Source organism: Centruroides vittatus, unplaced genomic scaffold, assembly GCF_030686945.1.
Source record: "Centruroides vittatus isolate TY-2023 unplaced genomic scaffold, ASM3068694v2 contig_1168, whole genome shotgun sequence".
Taxonomy (NCBI): domain Eukaryota; kingdom Metazoa; phylum Arthropoda; class Arachnida; order Scorpiones; family Buthidae; genus Centruroides; species Centruroides vittatus.
In genome coordinates, this window is record NW_027120749.1 from 1920649 (window position 1) to 1945536 (window position 24888).

The following is a 24888-nucleotide window of genomic DNA, read 5'->3' on the forward strand; positions in this document are numbered from 1 at the left end:
AAAGTTTGTTTTATATACACAAATCCTTTTGTAAAACATTGCTTAAATCCTATAAATTTCAAATATATTTAACTCTTACAATTTAAAAATTATTGAGCTTGTTACAAAGAATTTTATTTCAAACATATCTGATGTAGTAAAACATCAACATGTGGATGTCTTACTACAGATAAATATTTATATATCTGTTTATATTCAAAGTAACTGTAATTAGCATCTTTTATTTTGATTTTTTGAAAAATTATTTGAGTTAATAAGATACATAAAACTTTTAATACAAGAAAATATTAATTTTATATTCTTTTTCCTGTTTTTAAAATAATTATAATGAGTAATACTTTATAATGTAATACAGTAGAAGTTCATTAATCCAACATCCAATAATCCAAAATGTCTGGTAATCTGGCACCCTCTAAAAGTAACTGATAATATAATCTGACTACTGAATGAAGCAGTTCTATCAACATTGTCTCAAGAATAATTAAAAGGGCCTCAATGTAATTACATAATTAGGTAAACTATACATAATCTATACTATAATGTTCTGAACAAATTTCACTTCATTACAACTAGCGCATTTTGCATTTAGTAAAATGCACAACTAATGTATTTTCCTTTCCTTGTAAAGCAGGGAGAGCATACATAAAAACAAGTTTCTCATACTTGGAACATGTATAACTTTTATAAATCATATGAATACAATATATGTCTGGTAAATAAATATTACAGTATATGAACACAAACCATTGTAAATGTTGATTTTTTGCAATAACATGCTCATTAACATTTTCACAGATTTTTCACTTTTAACACAATTTTAGTCATGCCCTATCTTATCTTTAGACTAAATAAAGAGCATGCGTAAACAACTCAGAAACATACAGAAGTGTGCACTGGTACAAAATGTACAGCAATTCTGCAACATTCAGACTATAACTTATTAAATTTTGTGTAAATGCAAAATCATCTAGTATAATCCAGCATCTTCAATAATCCAACATTATTCTGGTAACCATGTGTTGGATTAATAAAACTTCTACTGAATTGAAGTAATAAATTAAAAACAAATTAAATAAAGAAAATTTTTTTACTTATGTAATAATTTTGTCCCTGATTTTTATCTCAAAGAATTATTCTATCAATAAAAACTAAAATAACAACAACTGTAATACCAAGTTTAACTTCTCCATCAAGTGTTAGAAGCACATTTCCTGCTTTCAAATCCCTATGAATTACACGATTTTTATGAAGATATGATAAACCTTGACAAATTTCATGACACAGATACTGAATTTGTTTCTCAGTTAAAGGCTTTTCAAGATCAATCATTATGCTATCTACTGCACCCACTTCACAAAATTCAATCAACATCTACAAATAAAAAGATTTTAAATTAAATATATTACACAAAAATTGTTATATTTAAGAATTGTTATATTTAAGAATTATTTTAATATAAAAATAAACAATTTATAACTTATAGCATCCTAATTTATAATTATAAACAAACTTTACCAAACTTAAAAAATAATACTTCAATAATTAATAGTCATATTATGAAAATTTTAACATTTCTCCACAAACAAATTACTGAATGCATTTGGATTATGAACATTAATACTTAATATTGCTTTACTGTCAATGTATTTATTAGTAATTTCTTATTATGATTATTTAATTTTTCTTTTAATATTATACTTAAACTAAATTTATTATCATTACTTTAATCTTATTTAGTTTTTAATTTAATTAAATAATAAAAAAGATCAAAATATCAATTTATGCATTTATCCCAACTAACACTATATTAAAAATAAATTATTAATAATTAAACAAAATTTAATAATGAAACTGCTGAATAAAAAAATATTAAATACAACTAGGTATATAAAATTCAAGTAATACTGTTAATGACCTTGAAAAACTATATAAATAATTACATAGGTGAAAGATCTTTTAAATTCATTTATTGCAGAATTTATAAAATTATAAAAACAACAGAAAGGAGATTTATTTTTTAATCAAAACTAATTGCTGATTTATATTCTTATTTCTTCAGCATCATTAAAGATATCTCTTTTACAAATATTAGAGAAACAATACTAACAAGTTTTCTCCTGTCATCTCATCAAGATTTTATCCATACTTATATACTTAACAATTTTATTTACTCCTTCCTTGATAGGTCTGATAAAAAATATAAAAGAAATATTGCCAGTCACACTATTGCATTCTTACTATTTATATAAACAAGAATTTTTATATTTGTACAATACGTTAAAATTAATATATTAAATATCATAAAGTGGTTGAAAAAGAATAGTTTAAATGCATCAACATCAATACTAGTAGATTAACATTTCTAAACAAATTCTAAAATGAAAATTATAAATAAAATTTAAATACAGAATGAAATAGAATAAGTAACATAAAATAAATTATAAGTTTTGCTTTAAAATATAAAATAATGCTTTCTCCATTTATTATTATTATTAATGATTGATCTATTCTTTCTCTCACTACATTACTATGGCTTCTGTCATTTTGCACTATCGTCGCTATTCAATTTATTTATTAGTTGGCTTTTTTTCAGTCTCAGCTCTCTGTATCTATACATAAATTTTCTACCATTCCATACTATATATATATTTTATTATTTTTATATAATATCAATACTTTATGTATTCTTGTCTTAAAAATAATATTAAAACAGAACAAATAAATAAATAATTAAGTGTTTTACCCAATAGCAAGACATTTAATTCTCTAATTTTTTGAACTAAATATACTTCAAGAAGTTCAAACAAGTATGCATTTTAATTCATTATGAATGTTACAAATCTAAAAATTACAGAATAAATTTAAAATATTAGCAAGGTTGCAACCAGCATTTTCAACATAAAAACATGTATGTCAGATGTTCAGTGCCGCTTTCCTGTAAGCCTAGAAGTTTGACAATGATGTTTGGAAGTCAGTGGAATCATGCTCGACATTCCCAACACCATTGTCGAACTTCTAGGCTTACATGGAACATCCAACATACACATTTTTGCATTGAAAACTTCAGCCACAACCTCACTATTTTTACTCTTGATTTATCCTTTTTCATTTTGGTTATTTTGATTTTGGTGTTGTTGAATTTATTTTGGTTTCTTAGAAGGTATAAGTATGCTTTCTTTTCATTAATATTTCTTCCCAACTAAAATTTATAATGCAATTAAAACTATTTTACTTGGAACAAAAACTCAAACTCTTGAGTTATATATCATTATCAGAAATCAAGAGAAAATTCTTTCTTAAAAATGTTTTCTTTAGTTGATTTCTGATAATATATATTGATATATAATCTCTTGTTTTCTAAAAAATTCTCTCTATAAGAACAACAATTTAAAATTGGATTTATATTTGGGGAGCTTCCTTAACTAGTTGTTTACAATGAATTCTTTATTTAGTTTTTTTAAACATAACAGGAAATCAAGACAAGTTTTTGTTTTTATTAGACTGTGATTTTCAATATTGTGTTTTAAGCTTTATTTTTTTTTTCTTCAAATTTATATACAGATCTTAGTTTTTCACATCACAAATGAGTCATAACTTCACTTACTTTATTCTCTTGGAAAAGAAATTTCAATTTTATAAACTATTTGAAATGAAGAGAAAATTTTAATAGGATTTTAAGAAATTACAATAAGAAAAATAGATAATGCCATCAACAAAAAAGACAAAGTAATGTTATTTAACATCTGAGCATAATTATATGTAAAATAATTTCTTATTTCTTTACTGTACAAAGTTATCTTGTTTATTATATTTCAATTTAGTAAAATATTATATACAAAAATGTTTATTTCATTCATTTACTTTATGTATTTCTCAATACTTATTACATAAGTATCAGGTGCTTTATTAGTTTATATAATAATCTGTATTCAAAAAATACTGTTAAAAACAGAAATTTACAAATAAAATTTTGCAAAAAATTTAAATACAGGTATCCCTTGTATAACATAGTAGTTCCATTCCAAAAAAGTGCAGTGTTATGCCAATTCATGCTATACGAAACAAAAGACTAATGCAAAAAATGGGATTAGGTTCCAGAAATTGACAAAAGTATACTATTATTTTTTGTTACAAGAGAAATATAACAAAATTATTACAGAAATTGCTTTTAGCCCTAGGTAAAATTAAATTAGTTAAAATATCTATAACCATTTGGCAGATAATAGTAAGGGCTTATTACACCAATGATAATGGCACAAACACTCAGGAATCAAAGTAAAAAACATTTAATAAAACAAAAAATGGGGTGTACAATAAGATGACTACATAAGTATGGAAATTGAAAAACCCAAAATGCATTTCGGACTATTTTTAGATATTTTAATTAATTTAAGAGAAATATATTTATTAAAGCAATCAAATACTTTATTTCCAATTAATAATTAACTAACAATCAGAATTATTAATAAAAGTACTGTTAATATTAATTTTAGTTAAATGAGGGCATTTTCTTTTTTTAAAATATTGTCGTCATCTCAGCTTTTTTGTTAATCTTGATCAGAAATATCAGCAACATCTTCATTTTTTTTATTTTTATCATCATTTTTATGGATGACAAATTAAAATAAAAATATGTTATTCAGAAATTTGTTCTAAAGGGTCATGTTTGTTCAGTCAAGTACCAAGAGGTTTTTTTCCCAGAATTTATGTTTGGATATCAAATTAGGAACTGTTCAAATACCGAGACACCACTGTATTTCATTTGTCATTTTCACAAGTAACATAATCATTCATGTAAGTAATACCTACAGTTAAAAAAGTTTAATAACACTTACCTAAAAGTGTTTAAATAAACTTTACTAAATACAAAGATTAATCTATAAAAAGAAAACACAGTGACAGTCTTAAGGGCTAAAGTCTGAAAGTAATGATCATGACACCTGGTTGATAGGAAAGTTAGTGCAATTTTTTTCTTCCTTGTCCTATCAGTTTTCATTAAAGTAAACCTGAGAAAAAGGATAAAATAATTTGAAAATTTTAATATTCTAAAATCCATGAGCAAATTTGCGACAACATGCAGGATTACTTAAATAAAAAAAAATATCAAATAACAAAGTTTACACTTAAAAATTGTGAAATTTTATACAGAGGATTTCCAAAATTATCATGAAGTCCTTTTTCTATATTATGACTTGTAATAATTCTCTTTGTGTATTAATTCATTTTTTATTATATATATATTTTATTAAATCCAATGGAATAGTTAAAAATTATAAACAATAAACAAATATTGGCAAAAAAGTTACAAGAGCATCAACATGGCCAAAAACTTCTAGAAATTATCAAATAATACAAGATGTATTCATAATAAAAAAAAAAAATAATAATAATTGTATTTAGCATACAAAATGAGTCCATTTACAATGTATATTCACACTAACTTGGACCTCCCAACTCAGACAAATTTTTCAAAAAATTGTACAGTAATTTAAAATTTCTTGACAATAGAAAAATTATAATTAATGAGTGTTTTCAATATCTAGAAGTTTTTGCAATAGCACATATTATATTACTGTAGTTGGTAAATTACTAAAAACTAATCTTCAACACAAACCTAATAACTAATGCAAGTCTAATTAATTTTCTACGGCGAAAGTTTTCGAACTCCACTCTGGGTCCATTCTCAAGCCTAAATTCTCTTCCAATCAGTGTTCAACAAATTGAATACTCCTAATCGTGTGCCATTCGAAAATTCAAAATTGTTCCATTAGCCTCTGTAGAACCTTGACCCAAAAAAATGCTTCCCAAGTTCACTTTATAAATCTTAAAAAACTTAAACAGCTCAAACCCTTCAATAAAAAGACCAGCATCTTTCCTTTCCTTTACTCCATCTATGCTTTTTGCAGTAGGGCCTGCCATGCTAGCGATAACTTCACCTCGTCCTTTGCATTTATCAGCTGGGATGATTGGAAGGCCTTATAAATTTCCATCTGCTCTAACCATCACATTTGATCAGCATGCTTAGTGGTAGCCAGTAGTTTCGTGGCCTTGAAGTCTGGGATGATTTCCGGATCCGATGCATAAACCGTCAGTGAGGTGGTAGCTTTCCCATGTATAATGTCTTTCTGGTGCTCTTTCCATCTTACTTCCACCGCTCTTTTGGTGGATCCAATGTACACCAATTCCCTATTGCATCTATTATTCGTTAGTGGGATAGCGTATACCCCAGGAAGTTTGTCCCTATTTGGTCTATCCTTATCATTCCGTAGTAGTTGAAGCATAGACGGGCACTGGTTATTAGGTTTGTGTTGAAGATTTGTTTACAATCCGGTGTTTTTACGAGTTTATTACTAAAAACTGTTATATACTGTATCATCATGAGATTTTTTTGAGCTCATTTTCTTTAATAATAAATTGAGCAGTATGATCTGCTAATATTCAGTAAAACTTCTGTTTAAAGCTGATTATAATAAATTACTGTGATGTAAATCTCTTAGCCCATACTCTTTCTTTTTGCACATCATTGGAGAAAACACTTTTGTGGACAATCTTCATCTTGTATTAATCTGAGTTAGAGGGGTTTACTTTATAAAAATTATCTATAACAGATGCAGAAAAAAAGATAAACAAAATTTTATAATAAATAAAAATTTAAAATTTCCTGATGTTTTTTTAAGATATTTAAAAAAAACAAAATGCTTTTTAAAAATGATATTCTATGAATAATTCTTGGAAATTCACTTAATATTTTACTGTAATATTCTTCATAATTTTGTTTGAAAAAATGCCTATATTATATTTTTTTAATAATAATAACCTTCATAAAAATTTAAAATTCATCCCAAATTTAATTTTTCTTTCTTAAATACTTTTATTATTCCAATATTCTGTGAAAGTATGAATTCAAAGTATGCACAAGTAGGCCTTACATATTATATCTAATATTATATTGTATTATATATACAATACTAGCTGACCCGGCCACGCGTTGTTGTGGCTCAAAATGTATCTATTATAAATGTATAACACTTCCCCCGTGGGGAGAATTTCAAAAAATCCCTTCTTAGTGTACATTCTCTTGACGTACCCTATTAAAACGCAATCAAAAACGCATCTAAAATAGTATAATAAAAGCCGAGTTCTTCACAGTAAGCCTTAATCCCGTCATTTTTCCCGCTGGGGAATATCGAAAAATCCCTTTTTAGTGTATATTCTGTTGACGTAACCTATTAAAACGCAATTAAAAACGCAAAAAAACCGCATGTAAAATAGTATAATAGAAGCCGAGTTCTTCACAGTAAGCCTTAATCCCGTCCATCTCCCCCACTGGGGGGGATTTCGACATGTATATTATATAAAAACACGTGCGTATTCGAATGCAACGTTGTGTCAAAATTTCAAAGGAATCGGTAGGAACAAACGAACGTTATATTTTATTTATATAGATAGATAGAAAATGATCTGCTTCAGTCCATTCTCACAGAAAAGCATAATGCCTCACAGAAAAGCAAACTTAGGTCGTCGGAAGTTAGCGCCATCTGTTGGACATAAAAGCCTTAATCCATATATAAATATATTTTTGAAAGGGGGAAATGGTGTAGGGGTATGAAAAATAGATAGTAGCCGATTCTCAGACCTACTGAATATGCATATAAAATTTGGTAAAAATCGGTAAAGCCGTTTCGGAGGAGTACGGTAACTAACATTGTGACACGAGAATTTTATATATAAGATTATATAGTGTATATATTAATTTATTATGTTATTTCAAATTCATGTTCTTAATTCCAAACTTGTTAAATAGTTTGAATTTCAAAACATTCGAACCTTAGTTTTCCATAATTGGAACTCAATTGATCTGACAACCTGAGACAGATCTTGGATAAGATTGAAAACGTTTGTTCGTTTTATGTATTATATCTTACAGGAAGTAAAGGTTTAGCAGTGGTGTACAAGTAGGCCTATAAAAATTAAATAAAACTGAATCTTTTACTGTGCAATGTGGAGTCTTTTAAATTACAAAATATTAATATTTTTCTAAAGATGTTTGCAAATTTTATAAGTATCATTATTTAGCTTTATCAAAGTATTTAGAACTTATTAAACATCAATTGTTACCCACATCTCTAAAACTATTTTTAAAAATAACATTACTCAATGTTACAGAATTACTATAAAGATATTATAATAAATTTTTTAAATTGAAAAAAAAATTATTATGAATGAAATCCAATCTCTTAGAGTGAAATCATATGTATCATTATGAGGGAAAGAAATTTTACCCCATTTTGATTTAGAAGCAATTATTGTTAAACCTTTAATGTGAATATACTTCAACTACACAATATTTTAATTATGTAGACTCATAATTGATACATTCATAAACTGATAAAAATATCCTAATGATAAATTGTAATTAAATACTTTACCAACTAATTTATTCAAAATAGTTACATTCGAAAAATTTTTTATATCTAAATTCAAAAATAAACAATAGGACTATTCAGTGTATACTGTTTATATTATGTTATATATATTTAAATTTGTTCTTAAAAAGTTCCTATTTTATCACAAAAAAATTTTTTGAACATTTATGTGACTAAATCATTTTTAAAATAATTAAAAATATACCCATAATTTTCCTTCGAAAAAAAAGGCTTCTAATAATTCAACAATATTTGGATGTTTACATTCTTTCAATATATCAATTTCAACAGTAAAATCTTCTAAATCATCTTCTCCTTTCAAATCACATATTTTGGCAGCAGCTAATTTCTTGGTTTCTTTATTTTGAGCCTAAATGTAAATATATTAAAAAATTAATCATGACCACAAATAAATTAATTTATTAAAATTACTAATTAATTTGTTAATTAAGCAAACTTCAAATGTACAAGCTTATCTGTTAACATATTTTGTAATATATTAAAGAAAGATATAACATTTCAGTTACTTAACTGAATTATTTTTCTATTAGAATATTTCAAAGTGTAAATAGCAATTTATAATTATGTTCAAAAATAACTGACTACATGGATTTAATGATTAACAAATTAACATAAACAGCAAAAATGTTTAATAGATAATCATTTAAGAAGTATAACAAAAACTAGAGTATTCTAAAAATTTAAATATCAAGCTCAATCTTGAACAATCTTATAGAGGAAAAAAAAAAACCTGAAAAGCAGAATTTTTATGCATATACCTTTGGTATAATTTATTTAAATTAGTAATGAATGATACAAAAGATAAGTTGCATACCATCTTTTTAATTTACAGATAATTTGGAAAATCTAGAAGAAAAGATTTTGAAACTAGACTTAAGAAAACAATTCCTACAAACTGGGCAAAAATTTTACTAACAACACTGTCAGTATCTTTGGTTTAATCTTCATTCCCAAATATATAAAGATACACTCTTAACTGAACTCTTAACTCACATCTCTTAACTGAAATTCTGAAAACCAAAAACATTCATAGATATTGTCTGCACGCCAAAACTCTGTTGGTGTGCAGACAATATCTACGTACCAAACATGCTTGGACATAACACAATGATTTCCAACTGGGGATATGCAAAGAAAAATTAATAATGGCAGATGTATTGTAAGAACATTCTGTGTTGAAGCCTTTGGCAATGTTACATAACTTGAATTCAATAAATTAATTTTCTCAGTTTTAAATACATACATACAATTTATTATTGGTTTCTTTTTTTATTAACCAACTTCAAAGAGCAATGGTGTGGTAAGTAGAAAAGTAGATAAAACACCAAACACTAAACATTTGTTTGTACCTTTACAGATAATCTTTTAATATTCATCAATTCAGTAGCCCTGTGCACCTTCCTTGCCACATTGCTGCTATTTATTTACAGTTATAACAAGTTTAAAATAAAACTATATAAAGTACAAACATTTTTCTAATGTAAGGGGTACAATTTAGAAAAATGGGCTGCCAAGGAATATGCAAGTCAAATAATATTGGGAACTGCTGACATAACAAATGATAACCTTTACAATTCTGTAATTCTTTCACTATGAGAACTGTGAAAAAACATTGGAAAAAGCAAAAAAAGCATTTGTTATTATTGACAGTGCAGAAAATAAAGTAATTACAGAAGCTAAATCATGGTGTATCTGTGTGGTATTTTACCATTTTTAAATCTGAAAAATTCCAAATTCCAAAATGTGTATGGTCCTAAAGATTTCGAGATTATCTGTCTGTATATAACTTGAAATCATGGTAAGTCCTTTTAAAAATGAACAAAAACACTTGCTTTTCAAGTGAATGCTCATTTTGCTGTTTTTTTTTTTTTTGATTATTGAATTAGAAGTTTTAACAATATTTTTAACCACTAAACTGTCGTATGTATGTGCAGTATATATATATATATGTATACATCCACATATTAGAACATAGTCCAATACACTTATATACATATACAGTAAGACCCCGCTTAACGCAGGGGATACATTCCTAGACGACAAAACGTTAAACGAGGTCATTTTAACATAGAGTAAATAGGGAAAGGAGAACACACAATCAAAAATAAACAAATTTTTACTTTAATTTTAAGTTATTTTTATATTAATTTGCATAATAATATATGTTAAATAGCACATAAACATATGCACACAAAAATCTAAAGTTCATTTTTGTGATGAATATACTGGCTTTTCTGAAATTCTTGAATTTTTTGCGATGAACTTGTCTAGTGATGATCATTTGTCGCTTTCTTTTTCTTTCATTAAGCAAATGTCGGTAGCAGGAGATAGCATCCAAATGCCTCATTTCGCTTTTGCACTCCTTTCAAAATCTGGATCATTGGATAGAATTTGATCAACAATTTCGGTAATCATTACCAAACTTTTACTAAGGAAATCTGTAGAGAAATTCTTTGGGTTCTTTGTTTTCAGAATCACTATTTCCAGTTGTACATGAATTCCTTGCCTGTTCTGCCAGTTATTGAAGGTCGTCATTGGTAAGGCTCTCACTGGAAACCTGCAGTAACTTTTCAATATCCTGCTTGTCTACATCTCCTAGTCCAGCTGTATCGATTAGTTTCACAATTTGGTCAACCTAACAATACAGCGATAGGCTGTTCTTGTTGAGAATTCTTGGATACCTTCAGCCATAACTGCTACCAACTTCGTTCATGCATTTATCAGTTAATTCTTGCCAAGCAAAGTCGATATTTCCTATGGCATCCATGATGTTATATTTTTTCCAAAGTTGAACCAAACAAACATAGATTTAAAGAAAGCACAGCACTACAATGAATTGCCACCTTTTGCTGATTGGTTCGTGTTTGGGAATAATCAATGAAATGCCACAATAATTTGAATCAACATAAATTTTGAGCTTTTTTTAGGCTTCAAGTAGACCACACTATATCGAATCAGTGTTAATTGAGACAGCGTTAAGCAGGGTCTTACTGTACTGTATAAATCCAAAGTTGAAATTTTTATAGGTTATTTTTTAAGAAACTAAAACTTCAAATAAAAAATTTCTTGTACAAAAAATTATGAGTTATTTTAAATAATTTTATGCTATAAAAATGGCACATACAAAATGTTTCCCCTACTTGTTTCTAAAGTATTTATTAATCAATCAATCATTAATTTATATTGCATAAGATGACAAATCTTTATCATCATATTTGTTAGCAGTTTAAGTAAATTAGGACATAAAAACAGTCCATAAAAATTTCAGTTTTTTGAGTTTCATTCTATTGTATTACAGATATAATCAAGTAAACTCAAACATCAAATATATATACTATATAATGACCTCAAAGCAAGAATGATCCATTAGTAAATTCTAATTTTAAAATATTTAACAAAAACTTTTACACAATATTTCACATACTTTCTTTTTTCTGTTTTTTCTTTATGGGCCTAGGATGTAATAACAAATTCAACTTGAATCTATATTGCATTAGATAAAGCAGTTGTTTTTAAGCAAACTCCACATGCTAAGGCTATAACACAAAAAACTGAACTTGGATCACTCTTACTCTGAGGTTGCCATATATAATCTATAGCAGCATTTACTAAAGTGGCTCCATAACTCAAACTCTAGGACTCCACGAACCTTTTAAAACATTTTTAAAGTTGATGAATCAAATGCATTATTTGTTTGTTTTATAGCTATTTTTAAGCAAGCAGTTGTTTATTTGAGTCCGCAGTGCACCTCAACATGGTAGTTGTCATTTGCTCTTATCACACAAAATTTGTACAACTGAGATTTTATTCAACAATGATAAAAATAAAATATACATACTTGTTTATTAATAAATGATTATAAACAATTACATATGTTTTAATTTAACCATTCAATGAACTAATAATAATTAAAAATTTAATCTTGTGGCCTCATCTTTTCTGTCAAATGTACAAGTTTATAACAGATGTCAATGAATTGTGAGGGCTTCACAAAATAAAACTTCCTTAAGGGCTCCACTTTACCAAGGACTTTGGAAAATACTGGTCTATGGTTTGTTATACATTTAAACATACATAATTTAATTTCCAGAATTACAATCCATCTAAATTATAATACTTTTTAAAGTTAAAGTAAGTTTTTGTAGACTTTATACTTATACTTGATAATTTTATTTTCAATCTTTAACGTATTTATTTTTGCAGATTTAACTCTAATTTTTCATCTAACTTTTAATTTAATACATTTACTAATGAAAATTATCATAGAAATTTTGTAACACAATTAGATTATCCAATTGCGTTACACAATGATCTCGATATTTTCTACTTCTAGATAAAAGCATACTTTAAAAATACCTGACTGAAATCTATTATAATGTTATTGTGAAATCCATTAAAACATTTTTCATATTGCTAATAACAATACAATAAAAAAATTTTAATCTTAAGATTAATTGTTAATAATTTTGGTAGTAAATTAATAACAAACTTTCTGATATCCAATAATTTATTTGAAGTTTAAATTCCTTGTTAATAGTTTTATAGACTTATTTAAATCTCTTCAAAATCATTTTATCTTAATTATATATATATATAAATAAATTTAATATTTAATAACAATATCAATATTAAAACTGAACAGTGTTGTTTTATATTTTAAAACTCTATGATAGTTTTGCCTGTTTTTAATATGCCAGTGTAATAGCACCAATTTTTAGATCAGTAAATAAATAAATCTTTAAAAAATAACAATCAGTTTTAGACCCCATTTTCACTGATTCTGAAATGTGTCTCCAGTTGATTGTAAATACAGTACAGCATCGATTATCTGACTTAATTGGGGACTGGGGTTGGTCGGATAACCGAAAAGTATGAAAAAATACATTATTAGTATAGTGTATTAGGCCTGGTTTAAATACTAGCCTCCCTTTCGTGGTCGAGCCAGTGCTGCCAGCTAAAACATGCAAAAATTTAACAAAAATAATATTAAAGTAGCCAAGACATAACCAAATATTGTAGCGCCACATCACTAGCGGACATTTGAATTTGCCGACTAGAACGCGGTCGGTTAACCGATAAGTCGGTTAATCGGGGGTCGGATAATCGATGCTCTACTGTATAAAAACTTATTTTTTATAATTTTGTAACCTACAAATAATAAAACTTATTTAGGCCTTTTTCTATCAATCATGTCAGAGGAACATTTGTCCAGAATGGGGCAGAATTGTGTATCCAGTTTATGAGTTTTGACAAAAGTGAACTGTCTAGGTATATTTGAAAATTGCTTAACTGCCTGCTTCAATTCTAAATCTCTCACCAAAGGACCAAATGGGTAATAAGGCTTTGTATGGTGAATACTGCAAAACTTCTGCATTAATATAAGCAATCACTGACTACATAGGAATGCCTATATTTGGCTATCAACAATAGGATATAAGAATCATTTTGTATCTCTCAATTTTCCATAAATAACATGATGAAATTTCTTCATGTTATTTATTATTAAAAACTTCAGCCTGAATAACAAATCATAAGACTAAACCACCATGACACACATGAATATGGAAATGCTTCCTTATTCAAGGTGATTTGCATAACAAAACATGAATAGAAAACATTGATAATTAATAATGAGTAAAATACTTTTTCCATGATGAATGCAATTGCTTTATTTTTTTACCATCAACATTAGGAATTTGTAATTTTAAAAAACATTTATAGTTACTTGATTCAACTGTAATACTAACAATAATCAAACCAAATTACTTAATTACTTTAAAAATAATGGTAATAAAATATATCTATATTGTCATAAAAATGATCCTTTATGCTTAAATAACTGCCACCACCATTAATAAAATATTAAATGTTAAAAAAATAATAAAGAAAATATACAAGTCAGACTTAAAAAAGCACATATTAAGTTTATAGTTTTAACATTTCATAGATTAGTATTTACAAATAATATCTATTCATAAATGCTCATTAATTAAATGTATAAATAACTGAAAATAAAAAAACATTGAATAATGATTTAAAACATTTTTCTGAATACACTAAACCCTCAATTTAATAGACCCCAATTTAACAGACTTTTGACCTTGTGGCCGCCAGTACCAGAGATCTTGAACACTGCCTGGCAACACTTGCCAATGAGAGTTGGGTGGCAACGTGAAAAAGGAGGCGCAAAATGTTTGCGGGTTTTTGCCTGGGTGTTGGCCGAGGATGTCGATGACAGTTCTCACCTTTTTAATAAAGTTTTTTTGTTACTGTTCGTGTTTGTCTGCTTAGTTCTAAAGATCAGTAGGATCAAATGACAAAGTGGTGACCCGAACGTGATCCGATTAACGAACTACCTGGACTTTCGACTGAATTGGATAGTGAACAACTCTGTGTCTACGAAGGAACATTTTTAACAGGACATACAGGTATGATCAGTTTCTGAATCGTAAATTCAATAAGACGACTAAGAGTGCGTGACTCAGGCTAAGCCTAATCAAAGACTATCCCGCTTTCCTTCTACCCGCATAGTTAGGCACCCGAAATGGCGGAACAAAACAAGTTGGAAATCGGACGTGTACAGGCAAAAATGCCTATCTTCACTAAAACCAACATCAAATTATTTTTTGTGCAGCTAGACGCAGCTTTTGCCATTAATCGGATTACAAGTGAGAACACTAAGTACGACTATTTAATCAATTCCCTGGACGCGGAGATTCTATCTAACGTCAGTGACTTAGTATTTGACCGTCCAGCCGAGGCTCCGTTTACTAAACTCAAAGATCAACTCCTCGAAATTTTTCAGAACTCCGCTGCTAAAGAGGCTAAAATTTTGCTTGAAGATCTGGCGTCAGGGGATCAGAAACCCAGCGTTTTACTCCGTAAAATGAGGGAGCTTTCAGCGGACAAGATTACCGAAGAATTTCTTAGAAACTTGTGGCTCCAACGTCTCCCCAAAAATATTCAGACAGTTCTGGCTGTTAGCGGTGATGAACTAGACAAGCTAGCCATCCTTGCTGACAAGGTTGCTGAACTTACAGAACCAACCCAACTGGCCAGCATCAACTTAGAAGCCGACAATCCCGTAATCAAAAATCTCGAAATGCAGATTTTAGAACTCACAACGAAGGTTACAGAACTTAATGTATCGCATACTGCTCGTCCCCGTTATCGTAGTAGAGAGAGAAACCGACATGATCCGAATTCGAGGTATTGCATTAGTTCACGCCCTCGAGGAAGAAGCCTCAATCGTCAGGGATATTGTTACTACCATGATAAGTTTGGATCAGCCGCTAGGAAATGTCGTTCGCCGTGTTCCTTCAACCGAACTGCTGATCAGGGAAACGAGCACAGCCAGCCGCAGTAACGGCCTGTGGGTCCAGCCTGGCTCCTAAATATAGCCGTCTGTTTGTGTATGACAACAAAACTGGCCTAAATTTCTTAATTGATTCTGGAGCAGATTTATCGATCATTCCCAATCGCACTAAGAATCAGCCTACAAAGGTTGAATTTAATGCTGCCAACAACTCTAAAATCTCGACGTATAGAACAAAGGTGCTAGAACTTGACCTCAACTTAAGACGTTCTTTCAGATGGGAATTTACCATAGCTGATGTGCAGAAGCCTATAATCGGTGCAGACTTTTTGGCCAACTTTGGACTCATTCTCGACATCAGAAACAGATTACTGGTCGACCCCCTGACTTCCCTTACTACACGAGGAAGATATCATACAGGACCACCTACTTCAGTCAAAACTATAATCAGCAATTCCCCAATGCAGGATATTCTCAAGGACTTTCCACATCTCACTCGTCCTCGACCGTTTTCAGATAAAGTCAGGCACAACACAGTGCATTATATAATTTAGGTGTTCTTGAAACCGTGTTTTCTTATATGTTGAGCATCAAACACAAGACCGTGTTATTTATTAAACACTTGGCATTTTTCCACTTCTATTAGTTGAGACGAGATTTTATTTCACTCGTTTCGGGCATTTCGCCCCTCTTCAGTCAACGTTAGTTCCTCGAACTCAAGGGTGCGCGTGCATAGCACAATTTGGACCTCAAAGTTACAGCAACAAATGTAAATGTTCTACGTACGGCTAATTAAATTGTAAAATTTCTTTTAAAATATATAAACATACAGGCTTATTTTATACATATCGGTATATTAAACATATTCGGTATCTTACTTTTTTAAAATCGAACGCAATAGATCTTTAATCTTCTTTTTACTAACTTTTTTCTTTTCTTCATTGTTGTTTTATCTTGACATAAAGCAATAAACGTTTGGACCTGGTGTTAACTAAAAAACTCACTTTTCGTCTAGTACTGGCTCATTATTACGCAGTTGTTTGTTGACCATTTGCATATTCTGCTGGTTATGACGATCTGAATTTACATAATTAACTGTATAGCCAAAAGTAGCCAAGTTAGGCTGGATCTGTTGCTTATTTTTTATATGATTATAATATTCTTAACCAATTCTTGTTTATATTTATGCTTAAATTTTTATTTATAGAATTACTGGACTTTATGATGGCCACGCTCTCTTTAAATTTTCTATTATAAGCGTATTTTTCTTTATATAAAATTTTTTGTACCATCTTGATCTATATTACAATTATTAAGTAGGCAATGATCATGAAAAACAGAGTTTACTCGATTGTATCTTAAGTCGGCGACATGTTCCTTTAATCTGATATTTAACTTACGTTTCGTTTCTCCAATATAAATACTATTATTCTTACAAGTACACGGAATTTCGTAAACGACATTCTTTGTTTCTTTCGCTTCTGTTCTAGTTTGCTGTATACTCTTTTTATTTTTTAGCCGGGATTTAAGTTTCTCATATTTAGGTGCGAGTTTTATGTCTACCTTTCTTAATTCTTTATTAATTTCTTCATATAATCCTTTTACATATGGAAAACTAATATATCTTATTCCTGAGCCTTGTTTTTCTATTCTTTGTTTGTCGTTTCTATTTGTTTTATCATTTATTTCTTTTTCCCATTTTGTAATTATATAGTTTGGGTATCCATTAAATACAAATTTATTTTTTAATTCTTTTATATATTTAGACATATTACTTAACTTACTGGTTAAAAAATAGAATATGAAAAAATTAAAAATAGAACCAGTAAGTTAAGTAATATGTCTAAATATATAAAAGAATTAAAAAATAAATTTGTATTTAATGGATACCCAAACTATATAATTACAAAATGGGAAAAAGAAATAAATGATAAAACAAATAGAAACGACAAACAAAGAATAGAAAAACAAGGCTCAGGAATAAGATATATTAGTTTTCCATATGTAAAAGGATTATATGAAGAAATTAATAAAGAATTAAGAAAGGTAGACATAAAACTCGCACCTAAATATGAGAAACTTAAATCCCGGCTAAAAAATAAAAAGAGTATACAGCAAACTAGAACAGAAGCGAAAGAAACAAAGAATGTCGTTTACGAAATTCCGTGTACTTGTAAGAATAATAGTATTTATATTGGAGAAACGAAACGTAAGTTAAATATCAGATTAAAGGAACATGTCGCCGACTTAAGATACAATCGAGTAAACTCTGTTTTTCATGATCATTGCCTACTTAATAATTGTAATATAGATCAAGATGGTACAAAAAAAAAATTTTATATAAAGAAAAATACGCTTATAATAGAAAATTTAAAGAGAGCGTGGCCATCATAAAGTCCAGTAATTCTATAAATAAAAATTTAAGCATAAATATAAACAAGAATTGGTTAAGAATATTATAATCATATAAAAAATAAGCAACAGATCCAGCCTAACTTGGCTACTTTTGGCTATACAGTTAATTATGTAAATTCAGATCGTCATAACCAGCAGAATATGCAAATGGTCAACAAACAACTGCGTAATAATGAGCCAGTACTAGACGAAAAGTGAGTTTTTTAGTTAACACCAGGTCCAAACGTTTATTGCTTTATGTCAAGATAAAACAACAATGAAGAAAAGAAAAAAGTTAGTAAAAAGAAGATTAAAGATCTATTGCGTTCGATTTTAAAAAAGTAAGATACCGAATATGTTTAATATACCGATATGTATAAAATAAGCCTGTATGTTTATATATTTTAAAAGAAATTTTACAATTTAATTAGCCGTACGTAGAACATTTACATTTGTTGCTGTAACTTTGAGGTCCAAATTGTGCTATGCACGCGCACCCTTGAGTTCGAGGAACTAACGTTGACTGAAGAGGGGCGAAATGCCCGAAACGAGTGAAATAAAATCTCGTCTCAACTAATAGAAGTGGAAAAATGCCAAGTGTTTAATAAATAACACGGTCTTGTGTTTGATGCTCAACAGTGCATTATATCGAGACATACGGTCCACCCGTATTTGCCAAACCCCGTAGATTGCATCCGACTCAGCTGCAAGTAGCAAAGCAAGAATTCCAGCACATGATGGAGTTAGGTATATGCAGACCATCAAAGTCCAACTGGGCTTCTCCCCTCCATATGGTGCCGAAGGGCTGTAACGATTGGAGACCTACTGAAGACTATCGTGCCCTAAATAGGATAAGTGTTCCCGATCACTATCCAGTGCCACATATCCACGATTTTGGTCAAAGTCTACACGGAGCCCGAATATTTTCCAAGATTGATTTGGTTAGAGCCTTCCATCATATACCAGTTAACCCAGATGATGTGCCTAAGACAGCCATTACAACGCCATTTGGGCTATTTGAATTCGTTTTCCTCCCTTTTGGTCTCTGCAACGCAGTCCAATCATTCCAACGATTCATGCACGAAGTTCTGAAAGGCTAAAACTTTTGTTTTTCATACCTAGATGACATCCTCATTGCTAGCACTTCGTGGGAGGAACATAAGATGCACATGCGGCAAGTGTTTCAACGCCTTGACAAGTATGGTCTGCAAATCAATGCATCCAAGTGTACTTTTGCTGCTCCACATGTATCATTCTTAGGATACATGGTGTCTCCCCACGGCGTTATGCCACTTCCAGAACATGTATCTGCCATAACTCAACAGAAGCGACCACAGACCCTCAAACAACTGAGAAGGTTCTTAGGCATCTTAAACTTCTATCGTAGGTTCCTACCCCATGCGGCCCATCACCAAGCTCCTTTACACGACCTACTTAAAGGAGCAAAGAAAAACGACCAGCGTGAGATTAAATGGACTGACAATTCAATTCAGGCATTTGAGTCATGTAAGTCACAATTAGCAGATGCCACCTTACTACATCATCCTTCACCGAGTGCTACCCTTGCACTTCACGTCAATGCATCCGATTCTGCTGTGGGCGCTGCCCTTCATCAAGTTACAGCACAAGGTCTCCAGCCACTAGCGTTCTTTTCCCGCAAACTGAGTAACTCTCAGCGTCAGTATTCTGCATACGACTGAGAACTTCTGGCTGTGTATCTGGCTGTGAAACATTTCCGGTTTATGCTGGAAGCACAACAGTTCACCATTTACACAGACCATAAACCATTAACGTTTGCCTTCCAGCAACGACACGATAAGTGTACACCCCGTCAGTTGAGACATCTTGACTTTATAGGACAATTCTCAACAGACATCAGACACATAAAGGGGATCGATAACGTTCCAGCTGATGCTCTTTCCCGTATTGAATCAATTAGTAGCCCATCTATAGATTATAGCAAAATTGCAAAAGACCAACAGCAAGATCCTGAGCTCCAGTCTCTCCTGACTTCAAGTGACTCATCACTTGTACTTAAGAAGTTTAAACTTCCTGATAGTGATGTCGAAATTTACTGTGATGTATCGACAGGTCGCATTCGTCCATACATTCCGCCTAGTTATCGTCGCACTGCTTTCAACACTGTCCATAACCTGTCCCATCCAGGTGTAAGGAGCTCAACAAGATTGGTAAAAGCAAAATTTGTTTGGCCATCCATCAGTAAAGACTGCCAGACATGGTCTCGCACCTGCATTTCTTGTCAACGATCGAAGATCCAGAGACATGTCGCTAGCCCTTTGGGAACCTTTCCTCTTCCAGACGCTAGATTTTTAAATATTCATATTGACATTGTTGGTCCATTGCCACCTTCCAACGGCTCAACATATTGCCTCACAATCATCGATAGATTTTCTCGTTGGCCTGAAGCAATCCCGTTGCCAGATATAGCAGCTGAAACAGTAGCTTCAGCCCTGTACTCAGGCTGGATATCTCGCTTTGGAGTGCCTGCCGAAATAACATCTGATCAAGGACGGCAATTCGAATCTGGCTTATTTAAATCCCTCACTCAACTTCTTGGTACCCAAAGAGTTAGGACAACAGCATACCATTCAATTGCAAATGACATTGTTGAACGCTTTCATCATTCACTTAAAACTGCCATCAAGTGTCACTCTACTGAAAGATGGACGGAAGTGCTACCTACAGTCTTGTTAAGATTGCGAACTGCGCTCCGTGAAGACACCAATACTACCGCGGCTGAGATGCTCTATGGCACCAGCCTCCGACTGCCAGGAGAGTTTTTCGTCCCAGGTTCTCAGGACGTCAATCCATGTTCTTTCGTCGAAAAACTCAGGACGACGATGGCAAACTTAAAACCAGTGCCTGTGGTGCACCACTCCTACCGCAACCCATTTATCCACAAAGAACTGCAGTCATGTTCCCACGTATTTCTTCGCAATGATGCTGTACGGAAGCCCTTGCAGCCTCCATACAATGGACCCTACGAAGTCGTGTCATGTGGTAGCAAGACATTCACTCTATGCATAAAGGGAAAAGAAACTGTAGTTTGTATTGATCGACTGAAACCGGCTTTTATTCTCACAGCGAGTGAGTCAGACCAGTTACCCCCAACATCTCCAATGCCAAGACCAGCGCCAACTAAACATACCACAGACAATCCAGCCCCAACGCGACAAACTACCACACGCTCTGGCCGACATGTATCCTTTCCCGCTCGTTTCGTGTCACAGACACTGGTGGGGGAGTAGCTGTGGCCGCCAGTGCCAGAGATCTTGAACACTGCCTGGCAACACTTGCCAACGAGAGTTGGGTGGCAACATGAAAAAGGAGGCGCGAAAAGTTCGCGGGTTTTTGCCTGGGTGTTGGCCGAGGATGTCGATGACAGTTCTCACCTTTTTAATAAAGTTTTTTTGTTACTGTTCGTGTTTGTCTGCTTAGTTCTAAAGATCAGTAGGATCGAATGACAAAACCTAATGGATGAAAGATTTGTCCTACAGGAAGAATTTCAATCATATTTGATTGCAAATAAAGCATAGTAAAAGGTTGAAACAGTAAATCAATGAGTGTAAATTACTCAATGTACATTATATTATTATTTTATTCATACTTAATATATCATAACAACATTTTAACAATTTTACACATTTCAAGTTTGTTACTAATGTGTTTTTATAATATTCAATTTAACAGACTTTTGGCAATAGTAGACACCCCTTCCCTCAATTAGGCTATTAAACTGAAGATTTACTATACTTATTTATATTTCTGTTAAGGTTTGCAATTTGAACAGATAATGTAAAGTTGCTTTTTACATTATTTGATGATTTGGAAATTTAATTAATATTAGTTAATGAGTTATTTCTCATAATTCAAATAATTTGAATTTTTATAAAGTTATTTCTAAATGTAAAATTTTAATTAAATCCATAAATATTTAATAATAGCAATTAAATACATTTTATAATATTAATTGTTCTTCCTGTCTATATTAAAAGATAGCTTTATTACATAATCTCATAATATTAAACCTTTATTATTAATTCTAAAATTTAATATTCAGTACGGTAGCAAATTCAAAACGACATCAAAATTATTTAGTTATAATACTTTCTACCTTCACTTTCATAAAATAGAATTATTTTATTGATTCAATAATATATTTTTTTTGCTTATTTGTTTATCTTAATTTGTATAATTCCATCTATAAATAAAATGAGAAGTATAAACAACAAAATTTGTATTTGTATATTACTACAAAATTTGTATACTATTACAGTTTCTGAATGAGATCATATACTGTCAGTAAAAGACATATTTTATCATTATTTATCATAACATTAACATATCACCTTCATTATTTTTAATGAAGAAACAAATATTTCATTCATGTAAAACTTTTCATATCTTATGGAAGCAATGTTTGTTACATATAACTTCCTCAATCCTCTTATCAGTAATCTAATTAAAGAAATATGTAATCATTAATCATAATCCTGAAAAATTTACTCTGTCTTTGACATTATAAAAAAAAAAAAAACACGACAGGTAAATTTTCCCAAAACTATATTGCTATTTAATTTAATACTCCAAAAAATATCTATATGCAATACATTTATACACAAAATATATATTTAAAACTCCCATATTAAAGACTGAAATTTTATTTTATGCCCATTATATATTTGGCCAGACTCGTAATAAAGGCAGCTGGTAACACTATAGTTACTGTATCAGTATGTAACATGAAAAACTTAATTCAGCAGTATTCGGATGTTTTCTTCTACCTCCGCGATATATTAATATATTCAACAGAAGTGGTTCAATCATTAATGCATATATTTTTTTGAGTAATTTGATTATTTACCAATTGACTAATAATTTAGATGATGTGTTAACTATCATCATCTACAACAAGAAGTTATTTTTTATTAATGTATAATAGATGTAATATAAATATAACTTACCTTGAAGACTTTACCAAAAGCTCCGTCGCCTAACTCTCCAACGATTTCCCATATTTGTTCTGGATCCTCATCAAATTTAATATTTAAACAAACTCTCTTCCTTTTCGCATCTGGTCCCATACCCAAACTAAATATTTTCCGTATATTATTAAGGAAAGACATTTTTAAATAAAATCAATATCAACAAGTGGCAGAAGAAACGTTTCTTGAAATATCACTGAACTTTCGCATCTTAAAAAAATAATTTAGTATTTAAATTATTTTAAATATCTTTCTTCCCGATTGAAATGACGGAAGCCATTTTAAAGTTTAGGAAAAACTTTTGTTAAAGTTATTAAAAAAAACAAAATCACATTCGATTATTTATGAAAATTATTTCGTATATTTACGACGGGAAATTTTTATATTCATGAATAACTTCTCAGGAATTCCTTATTATCTCCATTTCCGAATTTTATCGCATCATCAACGAAACATCCACTACCTGTATTTCCGCCATTTTGGAAGAACGAATCTAGCGATATCTCGCGTTCATAATTAAAACTAAATCCACTAATTTAATTAAGTAATTAAATTGTTTATTTTAAAATAAAATTCTATGATAATTAGATGTGTTTATTTTGTATTATAACTTTATGGGTATAAATTTAATTAAATTTAAAATAAGTCATTAAAAATAATAACGAGGAAAAAAAAAACAAAACGCGATTTCAAAGAGAAGTTTAAAATTTTGTTTTCTTTGAAATTTTCTTTAACTTTGTTCGTAAAAATATATTATATATAATTAAAAAATTGAGGTATTTCTTTTAAATATAATTAATTTAAACAGTTTTTATATTAATGTTTTTTATTAAAAGTTCCAACATTATTGTTAACTTTTCTCTAACTGCACTCAATTAATACTCACACCTCGATACAAAAATCTTTAAAAATGCAGCGTTTTTTTTTTTCTTCACTTTTCTGTTCCAGAGGTAGGTCATTCAAACTGGCCGAAAATGTTAGAAAAGTGAATAAAAATGTTGCATTTTTAAATGTTTTCGTGTCGAGGTGTCTGTATTATTGTTATCTAACAAACAAAATTTTTTCAATTAAAATGAGAAGCCGATTTCTTAACGAAAGCACAAGTTTCTTTTACGTAGACATCCGACAAAATATATAATTAATTTAATTTTTGCTGTAATATTCTACAATATGCTAAAATATCGCCACCATTCTGGTTTTTTTTTGTGTGTATGTGTGTGTGTTTGCGTGCGCCTATAGTAATCATGTAAGAAATTAAATTTCTATGCAATGATAAATTGTTATATGTATATTAACTATTTTTTTTTTTTTTTTTTTTGAAAATAAGCAATTATTTACATGCACTTTATTGTTATCGATATTTTTTATTAATAGAAGATATAATTATTTTTATCCAGTGTTTACGAAATGAAGAATATTTTCAAACAGCAAAATGTTTGAATTTGCAATTCCAAATATATATATATATATATATATTTAGTAGTAAAGATTTAGACCTTTACTATTAAAAATATTTTTTTACATATTATATTAAAATTTAACGTAAAATGTATTTTTTCTTCTTATTTTATAGGCAGGCAATTCATATACTCTACATTAAACAACTCTCCATTAATTATTTGTACTTATCTAACATACAAATTTATATATGTATATAAAGAATATATACTATATACTGTATATATTCTTTTTTGATTAAATGTTGAAAATATGCCATAAAAATTGC

At 29.8% G+C, this 24888-nt stretch overlaps 1 protein-coding gene across 1 annotated transcript in view; it reads right to left on the reverse strand.

The window, feature by feature from the left end:
* Positions 1–23639, reverse strand: part of LOC136981671 (serine/threonine-protein kinase 10-like) — a 73257-nt gene extending 49618 nt beyond the window's left edge. Inside the window, exons 1-3 of the mRNA XM_067278013.1 lie at positions 23142–23639; positions 8632–8796; positions 1173–1371 (exon numbers count right to left, since the gene is read on the reverse strand). Coding sequence (XP_067134114.1) covers positions 1173–1371; positions 8632–8796; positions 23142–23303 — 526 coding nt within the window. The 5' untranslated portion in view covers positions 23304–23639. The remainder of the gene's footprint in view (positions 1–1172; positions 1372–8631; positions 8797–23141) is intronic.
* Between the last annotated feature and the right edge of the window lie 1249 nt (positions 23640–24888).